Source organism: Ptychodera flava, chromosome 16 (assembly GCF_041260155.1).
Source record: "Ptychodera flava strain L36383 chromosome 16, AS_Pfla_20210202, whole genome shotgun sequence".
Lineage (NCBI taxonomy): Eukaryota > Metazoa > Hemichordata > Enteropneusta > Ptychoderidae > Ptychodera > Ptychodera flava.
The window spans coordinates 29,775,977-29,793,550 of record NC_091943.1 but is presented as its reverse complement, the minus strand read 5'-3'; the positions used below and the strand labels follow the sequence as shown (position 1 = coordinate 29,793,550).

Here is a 17,574-nt window from a genome sequence, read left to right as displayed (position 1 = left end):
TTTTGTTAATCTCAGTCTTGTCAAATTTTGAAACATTTATTTTTGAACGACGCAATGGGATGTCTTTCACACACGAGAGAACGGATTTATCATTTATTTATGCATGGTGACGTCAGAGGCTTGCGTGTCAGTAATTTATTGAAGCAAAGAAACAGGTTGCCATGATGACTCCCATATGCTCTTGTTTGCAATTCCAAAAGATTAGTCGATGGTACATTAATCACTCTTACCATAAAATGGCTAGCAGCTAATACATGTTTGCAGTTTAACTGCCTCTTAGCCTCTGCATAATATAATAATTTCGTTACAGCAACAGTTTCATTCCGAGTCTATGTGCGAATCACACTAAAAACTACAAATAGTTGTACAACAGGTGTAATATCTAATAAACCTTTATTCCATCTGTTACGTCATAAGAAATATATATATATGTACACATGCATAATAATCGATAAACATTTATCTCGCCTATCAAATTTCTCGATTTCGTTATCCCTCTCAAATCTCCCTCCCCACAATCTATAAGGTCAAAAATTTATTCATTATCAAAATAATTTATTTCTACTTTAATACAGAAATGTCTCTTGTGACCGTGGTTTCTGTATTGTAAATATGTCATAGCAGTGGGCAGTCCGGAATGCCCGAGGGGGTTTGTCTGGTAACCGTTCAATTTGATCGAGCATAGCCTATCATGGGCCAAAGCTTTACCAGACCAAAAAATTCATAGAGGCGGAAAGGTATATCCACGCCAGATCCGATGTCTATGTCGATGATCTGATGTCTACGACTCTGTCAACAAGAAGGCGTAGCGAATACAATGTTAGAGGAGAATACGACGAGTATTACTTGATCGTTATTATAGATGTACAATTGCATGTGGACAATAAGCTCTGGGTAATATGAAATAGTGGCGATTTTCAAAACATATAATAAGCTGAATTTTACAAGCTGGTATATTAATTCCGTAATGTCAGACATGTGCAGAAAAATCTTTTTGATCGAACCTTGTCACTTATACTCTCAGGAATTAAAATGATCAACATATTTGAAAGCGAAAAATCACATTGATTTTCTTGCAAATGAAAAACTCATCAAAGCTCAAAATGTCCTTGCTAAATCTACATGTGCGACGTCACAGCATATGAACCGTCTTTCCTGAGTCAGAACGCTGACCAATCAAGTGCCGGTTTTCTGTTGTAACCTGACGATTGAAAAAAAAAAACACATTCAAGTTTAAGGCACAGAAGCATCCATCTAACTTTTGACAACTTTGTGTCGGTGTTTCCAATTCTTTAAGTATAAATGGAAGGTGTTCTTCCATATAGGATCATGATATTCTGCGTATTCAATTGAAAACATGAGTATGATGTGTATTGTTGAAATCGCGCCTAAACTTTCAGTATAACAACGTATAGTCCGTTTACAATTATTCAGTTCGATATAAACAACGCACAACGTTACGACACTCGGAGTCGGACGTCGACACCCATGCTTTAGGTTTTTGTAATGCTTCATGAAACGTAAATGTTATAAAATCCCGCCAAAAGGTTGTATTTTATAGCTCCCTTGGTTGGTTTCCAACTCTAACATGATTGTTGGTACATATATTATCAAGACACGCGTTGTATGAATCATGAACATACGTACACGTTCTGAGGCAGAACAGATCTATGCTAAGCACTACTATACATAAATGTAGACGCGATAGCAGAACTGATTTAACATTTACTTTTACAAGAAATCACTGATCATTCATCGCTCAAGCTAGTTCATGTGACTTACCTCGCTGATAACTATCTGTGAACCACTCATGGATGCAGCTTTGCGATGAAAGGCACAGACATTACTGTCATAGCCAGAACGAGGCCGGTGCAGGTTACTCTTCGTGCAGAGCTTCCTGTCGACTCTGTGGATTTGAAAGATATTGATCTCCTGAATAACTTAGCTTTTATGTGATACATCATGTATACAAGAGTTTAAAATAATCCAGTCGCCTCTAACTGGCGATTAAGGTAAAACGCGCCTCCGGGACAGATATTCGGACCTCAAACTTTTACAATTCTTTTCTGATCTACCACTTGTGGGGTATCATTTTAAAGCTCTTGGTGTAAGAAAACTTTTCACTGTCTTATTTTTTCAAAATTCGAAAATTTATTTTTCTCCATAGAGTTAACACAGGGATGGCGGCCATTTTGAATTCTAAAAATCGGTAAATCTTGGGTTATTTGTTTCTCTGGTGCCAAAATTTGCACGGTGACCCCCGATTTTTATTCTTGATTTTGAAAGAGATAGTTAAAAGATTACCTAAGGAAAGTTTGAGCAAAATTTGAAGTCTTTCACTTTCGAGGCGCATACTATCTTAACTGCAGTTTTAGCTACGGTCGGATTGCTTTAACGACATTTTGAATAATTTCTGAATTCTAGGCTATTCAAGTGTATGCAAATGTCGGTAAATATTCGGCTGAAAACAGTATTTCAGTTTGCACTCATCGTAACATTCTGAAATTTTCAAAATATACAGGACCTTTTCAACGACTCAAATGTACTCCAAGCTCACTAAATCGCCACAGGCTACAGCAAAATACAGTTGAACGTACGAAAAGCAAACTGATGAAATTCCCCTTTGACGGCCCTGCGCTGCACGGTTGGACATCTAATCTCCGGAATAAGGTTCCAAATCAGTCATTAATCGCTATCGAATACCCACTGAAAATAGCATTCACCTATTAAAACTGACTGCTACACTATTTCGGTGCGTAGCAACATAAAAATGGTGATTTAGTGCCTCACTGTGTAAGGTATATTTTAACCTCGAAATTGCTATGTACATTGTAGGCAAACTATGGTAACATGGCAACATGTTCATAGTAAGAGGAATGGCTGTGTAGTGCCAGTTTATCACTGTGTGTCTCGCTTTTTGAGTATACAATGTTAAGATAGAATAAATTACCGGTGGTGTTGGGCGAAATGGTAGTTGAATTGTCGGGCTCAGCAGGAGAGCTCACTGGGGGTGACCTGCCTAATGTGGACTGTGTTGCTCCAGTAGCCCCAGCTGCTGTACTTCCAACAGTCGCTGTAGGTAAAACAAAGTGCATTAGCTTTACTATTTGAATTTTGATGATGCAATTTGTTTTTAAAAGGTTCCTAGGAATTTTTCGATAACAGACAATATCCTTGACCTCTGCGTGACCCGTGCATCCTTATATTTGTCGATTAGAATGTTCTAAATTACGCATTTTGTTGCGAGCAACGTTAAAGAGTAAGCGAGAATGGTAATTTAGTAAAGAGCTCATTGACTACAACCATGCTTGCTAATAACTCTGATTTGAAATCCAGAGGTGTTGATCCATAGACAGCGTCACTTCTACTGTCTATGATCATGATTTACCAGGATCTACGGTCATGTAGGGATCACTGTAACGCCAAAGTTAGCTGTGATATCGCAGCGGTACTTGTGGCGTGTATCGAACGCGCTCGGGTCAAGGGGCACCGGTACAGTGCTGCTTCAAGCCAACCCATAGGCGTTTTTGGTAGTTTACTACGACACCGACCGGTGTCGCTGATTTAGCTCGCAAAACAATAAAATAGATAAAGCTTGGAATAAATCAAATTGTACCTACTGTATCACTGACTATCTGCGACTCATCTCGTACTCCTGCTAACGACCCCGACTGTGACAACATGTATTTTCGACCGTTTTTCGGTGAGCTCGATGGTTCCTGCTCGAATTTAAACTTATGACCTCCATCGTATTCAGTGCGTTGTACGCGCGAGCGGGCAAACATCACAGAACTTGAACCATTGACAGCTCACGGGAAAATGGTTGAAAATACGTTTTCCTATCGTCAAGGTAGTTAGCAGGCGTAGAGAATGATTTTTAGATAGTCAATGATAAAGATTATACAAGTTTATTTATTCAACGGCTAATAAATTACGTTATTTTGCGAGCTAAATCAGCGACACTGATCGGTGTCGTAGTAATTAAACCGCAAGAGAAGCTTATGGGTTGGCTCGCAGCGCCACTGTGGCGGTGACCCTTGACTCGAGCGCGTTCGATACACGCCACAAGTACCGCTGCTGCGATATCACAGGTACGCCAAAGTGTATCATCATAATTAATGTATGTTCACCTCATAAGTTGAGCAAAATCATACCGTATCCGGTCATAGACTTATCAGTTAGTGTATGGTCAAGAGACTCCTACAAAAACTGAAATCTCGGTGAGAAATACTCACTACCTCCGCCTTGCGTGTTTGATCCTGGACTTGTTTGGAGGTTAGTGATACTTGCTGATGGTAGATTAGTTGTCTCTGTAACGTAGGAAATTAGCACATGCCGAAGCTAACTAAACTGACAAAACTTTAATTACAGTTCCTGGCGAAGCTGGAGGACCAGACGATGTTATGCACAGACACGATGCCGATCTATACACACCTATTTTGTATAATAGACGTACTTCCATGCAACCGTGAGAGTGAAAAACTCGCCGGACATGTTTGAAAGATTACATTCAATGGTCCCCACTAAGTTAATACCGCAAAGTTTATCTATTTGTAATGGTCAATAATTATAATACCGATAATAACATGAAACAGAAAGATCTCTTTTAAAGTTGGCCTACTACATCAGGGGCATCATAAGTACCGAGTGCTTATTATGATTCAGAGAAAGCTAGTGTACATTGCTTCTCACAAAGTTGTAAGACTTTGTGATGATTTTTTTTCCTAACCTTTCCAAACTTTTCAATATTTGAATTGATAAGAAGATGTTAATTAGTATACCTTAAATTGTACAAGTCCAAGATTGGAAAAGAAGTTTTTACGATTTCATACATTGATAAAGAACCCTTAAGATGCATGGAACATGAAGCGATGAGGCTTGCCAATTTTAAAACCCATCGTATATTATACTACAAGAATGATCGCTTCTAGATTAATGATTAAAACTTTAGGCGAAGTAATAACCATAGACCCACGAGGGTCTATGTCAATATTATAACATTATAAACAGCACAGTAGAAAATGCATATATTTATGATGTTTTCCATGCATACCTTTGAATGTTTGTGTAACGCAATTTCTAGCTTAAAAGAATTTAAGTCTTTGCCAAAAACCCGTTGGTAGTTAAAATGGTATCAGCTAGAAAACCTTGTATATTTTACAAGCATCAAAGACTGCAGCTGATCAGGGTACAAATGATCGGCAGAAATTTTTCAACTTTGTCATAGCAACACGTACGATCGATTTTTGAAAGGAGTGAGGAAATTTCCCACCTCATCTTAAATGTTTTTGAGCATACTTTGAGTAGAAAGACGTACCTTTTGCTGTTGATGCCTCAGTATCTGACGTAGTTTCCCTTTTTGTCGTGACTATTTGACTTGTTGGTCTGGCAGTTGTATCCTCAGGCGTTGTTACTGCTGGTAAAGAGACAAGCGTAATTCACAAACACCATTTTTTTTGCTAAATTAAAAGTAAAACATCAAGTGTTATGCAAAGTTCCTTACTCGTAGGCATGTTTCTTCTCGTTTAAGTTATCTTGGGACATTTCATTCTATCAGTTGGATAGCTATTCATACGCAGCCGTTACTGGGCTGGATTTATTTGATGTAATGTCCGCGATAGTAACAGGGCCTAAACCTGGAAAGTCTCTACCTCAAACCACAACACGCTTGTGTAACGCTTTGTATTGACTGTTATCAAATTTGTATTTCAAATGACGTGGGTATCCAGGTCAAAGGAAAGACAGAATGGGAGTTTTTGTTCGACACTTTTCTCAGTTATTTACTTCCACCTCTAGTGAAACAAACAAACAAACAAATATTGCTTTCCATTGAGAAATTTGATTTTCAAACCACATCTACATGTTGCAAACCCACGCAATGCTTTAATGAAAATCTAATCTTACTTGTCGTTAACTCTGTCGTCGATGTTGTTTGAGCTAAAGACATAAAAAGACGAAATTAACAACAATTATAAACTATGTAATGGTTTACAAGGTGACGGCAGAATGAAGTTCTTCTGCCAAGATTTATGAGTATATATCATGTTAGCTATATGTACTTTGTTTCTGTTCTAATGAAGAATAATGTATTGGAAAATTCATGTGAGGTGCTCAGTATCACCAATTTGATGAATTTTTAAAACTAGATTAACATTTAGAGACAATGCATTATATCGACAGATTAAGGCATTTCTTGGGTATTACATGGCTGCGCACCATGAGTCTTTTCTCAGTTATTTACTTCAACCCCTAGTGAAAAAAACAAACAAATATTGCTTTCCGTTGAGAATTTGATTTTCAAACCATATCTGCTGTTGCAAACCCACGCAATGCTTCGATGAAAATCTAATCTTACTTGTCGTTAGCTCTGTCGTCGATGGTGTTTGAGCTAAAGACATACAAAGACGAAATAAACAACATTTATAAACTGTGTAATGGGTACAAGTTGACGGCAGAATCAAGTTCTTCGGCAATGATTTATGAGTATATATCATGTAAGCTATATGTACTTTGTTTCTGTTCTGATAAAGAATAATGTATGGGAAAATTCATGGGCGATGCTCATTATCACTAATTTGATGAAATTTGTAAACAAGATTAACATTTAGAGACAATGCATTATATAGTCAGAAATACTGTTGATATTATTTTCTTTCAGAGTAAGGCATTTTTTGGGTATTACATGGCTACACACCATGAGTCTAAATATTCTCAATCAGATTTACGTCGACCTGTTTATGTTGTCTTGGTTACAGCCTGAGTAAATATGTCAGTTTAAAAAGAAATGGTCTAGACATAATCTGACAACATGTCAATTTCATACAATCATAGCTATACCCATCGGCCTACGGCCTCGGGGAATAGCGATTTGTTTCTGGTAACTGCACGGCCTCTCGGGGTAATAAACAGGTGCTTGAGCACTCATGACCAGGTAATAGGTGTGTACTATACTGTTAGGTATGTTTCTTCTCGTTTAAGTAATGTTGAATTATTTCATTCTATCAGTTTGGTAGCTGTAGAAAACTAGATTAACATTTAGAGACAATGCATTATATCGACAGATTAAGGCATTTCTTGGGTATTACATGGCTGCGCACTATGAGTCTTTTCTCAGTTATTTACTTCCACCTCTAGTGAAACAAACAAACAAACAAATATTGATTTCCTTTGAGAATTTGATTTTTAAACCACATTTACATGTTGCAAACCCACGCAATGCTTTAATGCAAAACTAATCTTACTTGTCGTTAACTCTGTCGTCGATGTTGTTTGAGCTAAAGACATAAAAAGACGAAATAAACAACAATTATAAACTATGTAATGGTTTACAAGGTGACGGCAGAATGAAGTTCTTCTGCCAAGATTTATGAGTATATATCATGTTAGCTATATGTACTTTGTTTCTGTTCTAATGAAGAATAATGTATTGGAAAATTCATGTGAGGTGCTCAGTATCACCAATTTGATGAATTTTTAAAACTAGATTAACATTTAGAGACAATGCATTATATCGACAGAGTAAGGCATTTCTTGGGTATTACATGGCTGCGCACCATGAATCTTTTCTCAACTATTTTCTTTCACCTCTGTTGAAACAAACAAACAAACATTGCTTTCCTTTGAGAATTTGATTTTTAAACGACATCTACATGTTGCAAACCCACGCAATGCTTTAATGAAAATCTAATCTTACTTGTCGTTAACTCTGTCGTCGATGGTGTTTGAGCTAAAGACATAAAAGACGAAATAAACAACGTTTGTAAACTATTAAATTGTTTACAAGTTGACGGCAGAGTGAAGTTCTTCTGCCAAAATTTATGAGCATATATCATGTTAGCTATATGTACTTTGTTTCTGTTCTAATGAAGAATAATGTATTGGAAAATTCATGTGCGGTGCTCAGTATCACCAATTTGATGAAATTTTTAAACAAGATTAGTATTTAGAGACAATGCATTATATCGACAGAATACTGTTGATATTCTATTTTCTTTCAGAGTAAGGCATCCATTGGGTATTACATGGCTACACACCATGAATCTAAATATTCTCAATCAGATTCAAGTCGACCTGCTTATGTTGTCTTGGTTACAGTCTTAGTAAATATGTCAGTTTAAAAAGAAATGGTCAACAAACGATCTGACAACATGTCAGAAACGATCTGACAACATGTCAATTTCAAGAAAAATTTCAATTTAATTTAAAACTGAAAATTTTGTCATGTCGTGAATATCGTGCGATTTAATCCTGACTTCTATTATTCCATTGTGTCCCGTTAAACACCCTGCACAGACGCGAAACTTTACTTGTTCAAATCAAATCCTGTTTTCTAAAAACAGCGTATAATAGTTAAACATCTACTCGTAGACATATATATGGAATAATGATCCAACACATTATTTTCACCTATTCTTTGACGAATTTACTGAGAGTAGCTTTGGGATTGGCCAATGATCGTTGTATATAAAACAGAATGAAAAATACAAATCCTTCCATGAACTTTAAAGTTTTCAAGCCTTGTTTTGAAAGTATATTGAACTTTCTTATAGGTGTTTTTACTGTAACAGAAATTCTAATGTCTCTAATACAAGTTTATAAGGCATTACAAGGTATGTAGGAAGACATGTAGCAACGCAGCGTTGTAGTAGCGGGTATTGTGTAACGGAGGGATATTCCGGGGTCATGCCCGGTGTGACCCCAGAATCCCTCAAACCACAACATGCTACCGCGTCGCTGTGTATTGGCAGTTATCAACTTAATGTTGCACATGACGTGAGTATCCTGACTTAAGAAAAGACTTTTAAAGATGTGCGTTTGTCGTTTTGCTCGTTGCTGAGGTATCACGGACGTTGAATTTAAGTTTAAACCTTTGAGTTTCATATTTGATTATATCTTCTGTTGTAAACCTGCGTAACAAAAATCGAAACTTACCTGCCGTTGAGGTCACCGACTCTTCAGTTGTATCTAACAGCAAACAGATTTATGAAAGTAAGAAAAATGTAACAAAGTTAGTAAACTCTGAAATGTTCATTATTATGGCAAAATTAATTCTTGTCTACCAAAATTTATAAATTCATATCATAGAATTTGTTCCAACAAAGCATAACATAATATACGATGCTCAGTAAACCGATTTGAAGATTTTTCTGAAGCAAGGTTACATTGAGATATAAAGCATATTATTAATCTGCGTCTTGTACAGAACGCGCGAAGGAAATATTTTATTGTCTTTCAAAGCAAGTCTTTCCTCGGGTATTACGTGGCTACGTACAATTCTTTTCATCTACAGAATCAATTGTGCATGTTCAGAGTGTAACAATGTACAGTGGCTGTGTAGGTTGTAGCTTATGTCTTTTTGAGGTAATTCGTCGATGCCAATGATATTACACCGACGAATGAGTTAAAACTTTACGAGACGCTGAACATGAGTCTAAATATCCTCAACCAGATTCACATCGCCCTGTTTGTTGCCTTGGTTACTGTTTGAGTAAATATGTCAGATTAAAATCAAGTGGTTCAGACACAATCTGACAACATATCAGTTTCAAAAAACATTTCGATTAAATTTAAAACTGAAAAATTTCGTCATGTCGTAAATATCGTGCGATATAATCCTGACTTCTATTACTCCACTGTGGATCATTAAACACCCTGCACAGAACGCGAAACTTTACTTATTCAGATCAAAATCCAGTCTTCTAAAACATCATGTAAAAATTAACTAAGCATCTACGTGAAAACATACACGCAACGATAGAACTGGCATTAATGGTCCGATCCATTACCTCCACCTTTCCTTTGGTAAATCTAATGCAGAGCAGTCGGGAGATTTTGTTGAGGATAGTTGCATACACAAAAGAAGGAATAATACACGTATCTAAAGAGAACTTTCCTAGTATATGCTTAAGTTTTAAACCTTGCTTTTGAAATCATCTTGAAATATTCAATCCGATGATTTCGTGTGACTGAAATTCACAGTGTCTCTTGTACGAATTTAGAAGTCTTTGTAACGTCGCTGATAGAACGTATGCCATCTAGGTACGTTCACGGGGCCGTAGATCTGATTTTGTTGGTAACGTACCTTAGACCAACACAGCAAATGCAATCGCTATAAAAAGAGTTGCGCATGAATAATCACATTCATAAACGATATCATAAAAAGTATTTGTTAGTTAAATCATACAGAAATGTCTGTCAAGTTTCTCTTTCTGTGCTTGGTTGCTATGAAATCTGAGGCTGATTTGATGGAGGCTGTCGTCTGAACTGCGCATGTGTGACTTTCTTGTTTACAAACAATGTATTTCATGCACCATATATAGGTACATCATGTCAACACACTTTCAACATTTAACTTTTACTATGTACATAATGACAAACATGTTCAGTTTCATCAATCGCCAACGTACCATGGATACAGTGTTTACATCAGTCGTAGGGGTCCGTAGCGACCCTTGAGTGCAGTTCCGACGACCGCTTCCCTTTAAACTAACCATCACGGGCTCTATAATACATGTACATTGATATCACACACATCAAGAAGAAATACAAGCACTTACTTTGTGTCTGTGTACATTTCACACAAACCAATGTGATGATAATTATGATAATCGACATATCTGTCAGTAAACACGTTCTGAAATAAAATAAGAATAATTACAAATTGTAAAGAATCAGCAGATATTATCGATTTTTCACTCGGAATGGTATGATGTACTGTACAGACAAAAAGTATGCCTTTTGAAAGTGACAGAATCAACGCAAGGTCCAATATCTGATATGTTATGTAGTGATGTAATGTTTAGAGGTTATTACCCAATATCTACTGTTCCTTTGTCGTATCAGCAGGGTGTCACCTTTCAGACGCGCAACGAAGTCGGGTGTCTGTCACAGCAGAAAATGACACGGAAGCTGATACGACGCAAGAAATTGGCGATATTTGGTAATAACCTATTCATCATATTTTACTTTTATTCCGCCTTGCGCATTACATGAAAATATTTATGTAAACATTCTTCATTCATAAAATATACGACCTGGTTTTCGCAGAAGTCAACGCCACATGTAACAAATCTCAGGCCTTCTTATCTTGAACACCGCAAGAAAAGTACCGGGACTCAAAAATAGTATAACATGGGAATATTTTTTATGTTTACTTTGCTACATCACATCGTAGGCAGAGAACAGCAGCCATCTTGTTTGTTTACTATTGCAAATGTAGTTTGGGAACACTCAAAAACTGATGACATTTATCGTGCATATGTCGACGTTTATCGTAAAATATCACGGCAGATATTTTACCAGGATGGAGAGACATGAGCATGAATATATAATGTCAACAATCAATGGCGAAACGGCAACTGTTATCATCATCATTTGAAATCCGATGGAGAAGTCGATTTAACTAAGTCAGTTTTACTGCTGTCGGTGGTAAACATTCAGATTTGTGAATCTTCAGTAACGTTGGTTTCTATTCGATATTACAGAATTGACATTATTTGCCTCACAAGAACACAACAAGCTTTTAATTTCTTGCATTTTCTTTCAACGTAGAACGGGGCTACCAACGTCACAAATAACAGGCATCTTTGTTATTAATTAGATTGTTGTCATTCTTTGCACGTCAATATCGCCATCTGTCTTACAGATTTGAATAAGTTTCTTTGTTTTGTTGTTGCCGCAGAATATATAAGAATGGCGATGTAAATAAGAAAGCGATAATGATTTCATAAAATGCAATATTGTTGAATATAATTTTAAAAACATTGTAACAGTATAATATCGAAAAGCAAAATGAAACAAAACCCAGGATCTTTACTGCCCCGTTATTATTAATCGAAGAGTACGACAGCAACGATGACTACGTGTATGCTACTGAAAAATTTAACTTCTTACTCGAGACCCTGAATTTGACGAGCAGATTTACAGTACATAATTTCACAAACATTAACCATAAAATGGTACCGAAATGACTAACCACTAGCACTGATCAAATATTTGTATTTCAAAATGGCGGATAAGCGTTTCCATTCAATGGTAGCAGATGCTTGCCTATTTGCTCAACGTGTCTGACATTACATGCATAGTTCCGTGACCAAAATCGGAAAGTTTGTTGGCGAGAGTGATCCCTATAAATCAAAACATTGCAGTTGAAAAGAAGCGACTTATATGTGTTTCCGGGTAGCTCTGGCGATAATTCTACCATACAGGTATCTTTTCAGCTTTATAATGCCATTTACAGCATGCGCTATGCCGCAGCTGACTTCAAAATTGTCGATGGATCAAATGACATTAAATACGGTAAAGAAATCCAGTAAATAACCAGACAGGTTATAGCCACACCCTAATATGAACTTGCGCTGCGATCAATGGCAGTAAAAATACTTCACTGTTGAGGCAGTTTGCGATATTCTTTATACGGAACTAGAAAGATGAAAACCAAGAATACTTTCTCATCTAACCTCGCTCTTGTTTGAAATATGTAAGAACCTTGCTTTTAGTGATGCTGCACTCAGGACAGTTGTTTTGAAAGCCGCGCAGATATTTCAAATATTTGCTCGACACTTGCGTCATCTGAGAGCCGAATTTTACGATCCCCATGGAAACGAGGTATTCACGGTGACATGGACCTGCGAGCCAGCCTTTCACAGCCTGCGACAAGAATACGAGGGCATTTATGAAATATTATCCACGTTAATGCCTTGAAAATTCGGTGATTCATGTCGATAATTCGCTGGAATTCACCTGAATTGTCTGCGATTACCGTTAATGTTTAACATTAAACTACACGCTTTAATTTTGCCGCAAACTTTTCACATCATCCTTTTGCAGGGGCAGAGTCAAATTACGGTTCAGCTCATCTCAAAAGACAACGGGCGCATCACTCTGGCAGAAGCCAGTTGCTTCTGTCCCTGTCGTCGCTAGGCGTTTTCGCATGATATCAAAATGTAGTTTCTGAGTTAACCACAACGTTAGTTCATTACGCCTCTCACCCCGTGATGTACTGAATGTCTGCGACGCATAATCGATGTTGACTTACTTGGGTGTGGTAGATCAGAGCTGAGTATCACGATTTCGCTAATTTGAATCAAATTTTCGTAGGATAAGATAATTATCAAGATTATAATTCCCATACATTTGCCATTATCAAGATAATTCTACTAGAAAGCCACGCTGCGCACTATACCATTCGCTGATATCAAAGGCGACTTTTAATTTGATTATGTGTCGGATTATTCTGGCGGGGAGATGAACTATTGATTTCAGCAACACGGAGATGTTAAACACCCTCCCTTGGTAGCTCTCAAAATAACTCCACAAGTGCAAGGCTGTGGAAAGGATGACCAGTTTTAAATGTTTCCTATTTTCTTTAAAATCTATCCTTCACATGCGTTAGAAATTGGTCGCCATACCGCGTAAAGTCTACGTGATCGCTATGATCTGTGTATATACACTCACCTCATCTTGATGTGGTCGTTGTTGCTACGCTCAGCTTCCGAATGGGGTTCGTGGGAAGTGGCCACGAGTTTTATTGGCGCTTGTTGTCATGTGGTTGTTAAAGAGTTACCAAACAACACGAGGTGATCCAGTTACACGCCATTTCTTGCGTATTACCACCGGATGTTATAGCTATACTCTTTATAATCCCCATTGTCAACTTTTAGCGAGCTTAATTATTCGCATACTTGTCGTTTGAATGACTTGGTCTAAAAGTAAGACCCTGTCTTTGGAATACAATGCACGCTGAGCGGTATTTTCTATGCACTTAAGAAAATTTATGAACTTTTCACCAAATGTATTGTGATAACGTTATAAAATATTGTGAAATCGTGCATGATCTTGTACGATATACACACGTATTTGTTTACTGGTTGAACACCGTTGTCATGACACTTCTATACAATAGAATATGAAAGTGTCATGACCACAAAGTAAGAGTAAATATTTACATGTAGTGGTTACAGTTGCCATCTTATATAGCAGACACAATTGTCAAGACTTACAGCGTTTAAAATAGTTGTAACATGTTTTGGCTGTAGCTACGATGCTGTTAATACATGTGACACTTTTCAATGACTTTGTGCTGAGACTTTCTTAGACATAACTTCGCAACTTTCAGGGTAAGCAGTTTTGGTATTCATTAGATGTTGACCAGTCTGGGACGAAATTTTCCTTCAACATTTGTGATGACTTTTAATGACTTTTGACAAACTTTCACATACCTCATCAGATACAAGGGCTTGAGGTTTGATTTTTTGACCATTGTAGGATTTATTTTTATTTCAAATTTTGGGATGGCATTAGATGCCATTTGATCTACTTTCATGTATCTCAGCGAATAAAAGACTAGAAGATTGGTTTCAATCGTATATTGACCACGGTATGGTATATTTTTACCCAAATACTCAACATCTATTCCACATAAAGACCCAGTGTTATTTTGGTCAGGAAAAGCCAACACTAAGAGGCATTCAAGTTAAATCAAATCAGTCTAAACTTCAACTGCACAACAGCATCGATTGTACACGGTTATTGTGTACATATTTATTTCTAAGCATATAAAAACATGTAGAAGATTTTCAAATGCGTTACTGAGTTTTGAAAATTATTCACTGTGCAGGTATCACGTGTCAGTGACGCTGCGAAAAATTGAAGAATTAAACCTAGCAACCGTTACCAGGCCAAATCAAGGGCAAATATAAAAGGGGTTTGTCGTTAAAGTAAACGTAATAAAGTACATTCAATTTAACAGACAGCCTAAATATCATCCTTTTTTGCCACACTGCTTGGACCCCGCAAATGCTGGTTGCAGTTATACTTTATTTTGTATTTTACGATTCGTTCGTATATTTTTGGTCTGCCTTCACTCGTTTCACGTTTCTGTTTTCTCACTCCGAGTTTACTCATCCAAGTTATGAAGATTCCAATTTTGTCGGTATCTCTATAGCAAAATTATTATGACGAATATGCCTTTTTTATATCTTGTACTTCTGTGCAACTTTGTATGACAATGATCTGTTTGCTCGTTTTGCTGTGTTGCTCGACATATGGCGTATTCGAACCATCTGACCTAATTCGGTCCTAATTTTTTTCTCTTGAAATAAAACCCATACTATAATATTTCTAAATGTCGTTTTACATTGGTCGACAGGTTATTTTAGTCACCCAGGAGACTAAAAAGTGGCATATAAATTTACAATTACACTCCTCGAAGCCATAAACACGTATACCTAGTAGATGTTACCGGTATACTAGACAAACGCATATGTAAATATGCAGTACCGGTCTGGTTTAAGGTACCGTAATGTTGTGCTTGAAAATGTACCGCGCTTGCCTGTTTGCTGTCACAGTGGCGGTTGGAGCCAGTTGAAGCCTAAAATAAAATTAAAATTTTAACGGGATGCAAACATGTCGTTAGGCGCTAATACTGCAATGGCCTGGGTTGGCTGGCGTCAGAGATCCTTTTTTTTTATTTCTACCGATAAAAATGTTTCTCCTTCAAAATAGGAAATTACATTCGATTCAGAGGAGCGGTCACAGATCTGTATAATTTTTTACAACGTTAGTAAAATCGAGGGAATTGGGAAAAATTTGGTCATATTTTACCCACCTGAATTAAACATTTTTCAAATTAAACAGGGACAATGCAACACGTTTCATGAAATTATAATGTAATATCAATGACTATACATAATTTATAGTGACACCGTAATGTATACCATTTGAAATTTATTAACGAAATGGTTTTTTTTCACATACGATGAAACACATTGTAAAGATTCGCAAAAGCCCTGTCACCTATGTTAGTCTGATCAATTTCATATTAACGGCAATCTTCTACTGTTAAGTGGTTGTTTTCACTTTTTCGGCTGTTGCGTAGAGTAGGTGGATTTCAGTCCAACCATATTGTCAATTTCTCTGTCGTCATGGGAACAAGGAGAGCTCCTACTAGTCTCAATAGGGCTTACATGTACTCTCGACCCATTTACCCCATTATGGAATAACTATGTCATATTTACATAAAGAGGGCGGTAAAGGATAACTTCAGGTCAGAAGGTAGAGATGCAGGACAAGCATTGGCCCCTTCAGAACAACGGATTCTGTGCAAAATATCGAGCCCGTAGCCTATCGAAGTGTATGTTTTCTGAAAGCCTCGATATTGAAGCAAATCCAGGGAAACAAATAATGATTTTTGAGAAGTCCGATTCAAATTTACTGTCACATGAGCCATATGTAAATAGTTATTACAAGATACAGATCATAGTATTTGCCAATATCCAGGCTTTCAGAAAATATATACTTTAATGAAGCTACGAGCTCAGTGTTTTGCAGAGAATTCAGTGTTTGTATGCGTGGACCCAAAGCTAGTCCCGGAATCTAATCGATAGCACCGTGGCATGTAATATTTCTAAGGTGATGAGATAACTGACACGAACAACATAGAGCATGCTCTCTCTTTGACCAAACTTCATCGATAGCACTGCTATCATGGTAGAAGATGGAATAATTTTGAAAGATGACTCGATTTTCAAGTATAAGTCAGAAACAATCTTTGACGTTCGGGAACCAAACAGCATACCAAACATCAAGTTCAAGATGCTACGGGTATTTCCACATCAGTGTACTGAATCGATACAAAGAACATAATAATGATCTTCTCGATTGTTGTTCCCATCATCATATCAGAAATGTTTAAGTAAGACCAGTTGCCATGTTGTTGTTTTTTATCTCAAAAACAGTAGCCGACTGACAAGCATGGAGTCACGTACCCGTGTTTCATGGATCGAGAAGTATGTTCGACTTTGTTGGATATTTTAGGGATTAAATGCAAGCTTTCCATTTTTCGAAATTCCATTTGATTCTCTTTGCACTATTGGAAACATGAGCTTTGAATTCCAACCGCCAGGAATGCCTTGGCGTCATTCACCCAGGAGCTGAAATTATGTCTCTGTAACCGAAGAGGCGATTTGATCGGTGGAATGCAGTCTGAGTTCATTTCTGGAGAGAGTTGGTCTCCCATCAAAAGCGATATCATTGAGTATTCGCGGTATCAACTTTCAATTAAAATATCGGTAATCAAATTCTATTCAGCTATGTTTCCTATAGGTTTCCATCATCTCCAAGTTGAATAAAACTATTGAGCTTAAAGTCGCAACCTATTATCTGTCATTACCTGTATAATCTTTATTTATACAGTAATTTGTTCATCGATCTGCAAGTGTTCCTGTCACGTGATTCTCGTTGTGTGTCCGCATTCCGTCTCGTTGCTGCGCAACTCGCCAAAATACGGACACAGCTCGAATACGATGCGATATCGACCAAACTTCGTGTAATAACTCCTAATCGCAACATGAGGAGTAATATGACATTGATGAGACCATACGATAGAGCTAGCGTCAACCAGCGATCTTACATCGGGAGATGCCGTTGATGAAAGTGTTTGAAATCCAGAACATCATGGCTAGTTCCATGGCTATGTTCATCCGAATTCCTCCCTAAATCACCAGGATTTACCACTGGCAAACGTATCCTGGTACGAAATACTCTGACTAAGAACACAATTACTGACCACTAAGG

General features: G+C 37.3%; 1 protein-coding gene across 1 annotated transcript; it reads right to left on the bottom strand.

The window, feature by feature from the left end:
* Nucleotides 1-376: 376 nt before the first annotated feature.
* LOC139114510 (salivary glue protein Sgs-3-like) lies at nucleotides 377-13,532 on the bottom strand. The gene is made up of 12 exons (XM_070676297.1): nucleotides 13,456-13,532; nucleotides 10,557-10,633; nucleotides 8,932-8,964; nucleotides 7,694-7,726; nucleotides 7,242-7,274; nucleotides 6,356-6,388; nucleotides 5,905-5,937; nucleotides 5,318-5,416; nucleotides 4,236-4,310; nucleotides 2,951-3,073; nucleotides 1,783-1,906; nucleotides 377-1,201 (listed from the first exon to the last, which is right to left on the bottom strand). Exons 1-11 carry the CDS (start codon nucleotides 13,458-13,460, stop codon nucleotides 1,809-1,811), a joined length of 642 nt encoding a protein of 213 aa, XP_070532398.1. The 5' UTR covers nucleotides 13,461-13,532; the 3' UTR covers nucleotides 377-1,201; nucleotides 1,783-1,808.
* Nucleotides 13,533-17,574: the final 4,042 nt, after the last annotated feature.

Excerpts from the sequence above, each read along its gene's own strand:
- LOC139114510 (XM_070676297.1), bottom strand. Across the intron at positions 8,965-10,556 it reads GAAATGTACACAGACACAAA|ATACAACTGAAGAGTCGGTG; the intron begins GTAAGTGCTTGT and ends GTTTGCTGTTAG. Across the intron at positions 7,275-7,693 it reads GACGACAGAGTTAACGACAA|CTCAAACAACATCGACGACA; the intron begins GTAAGATTAGAT and ends TTATGTCTTTAG.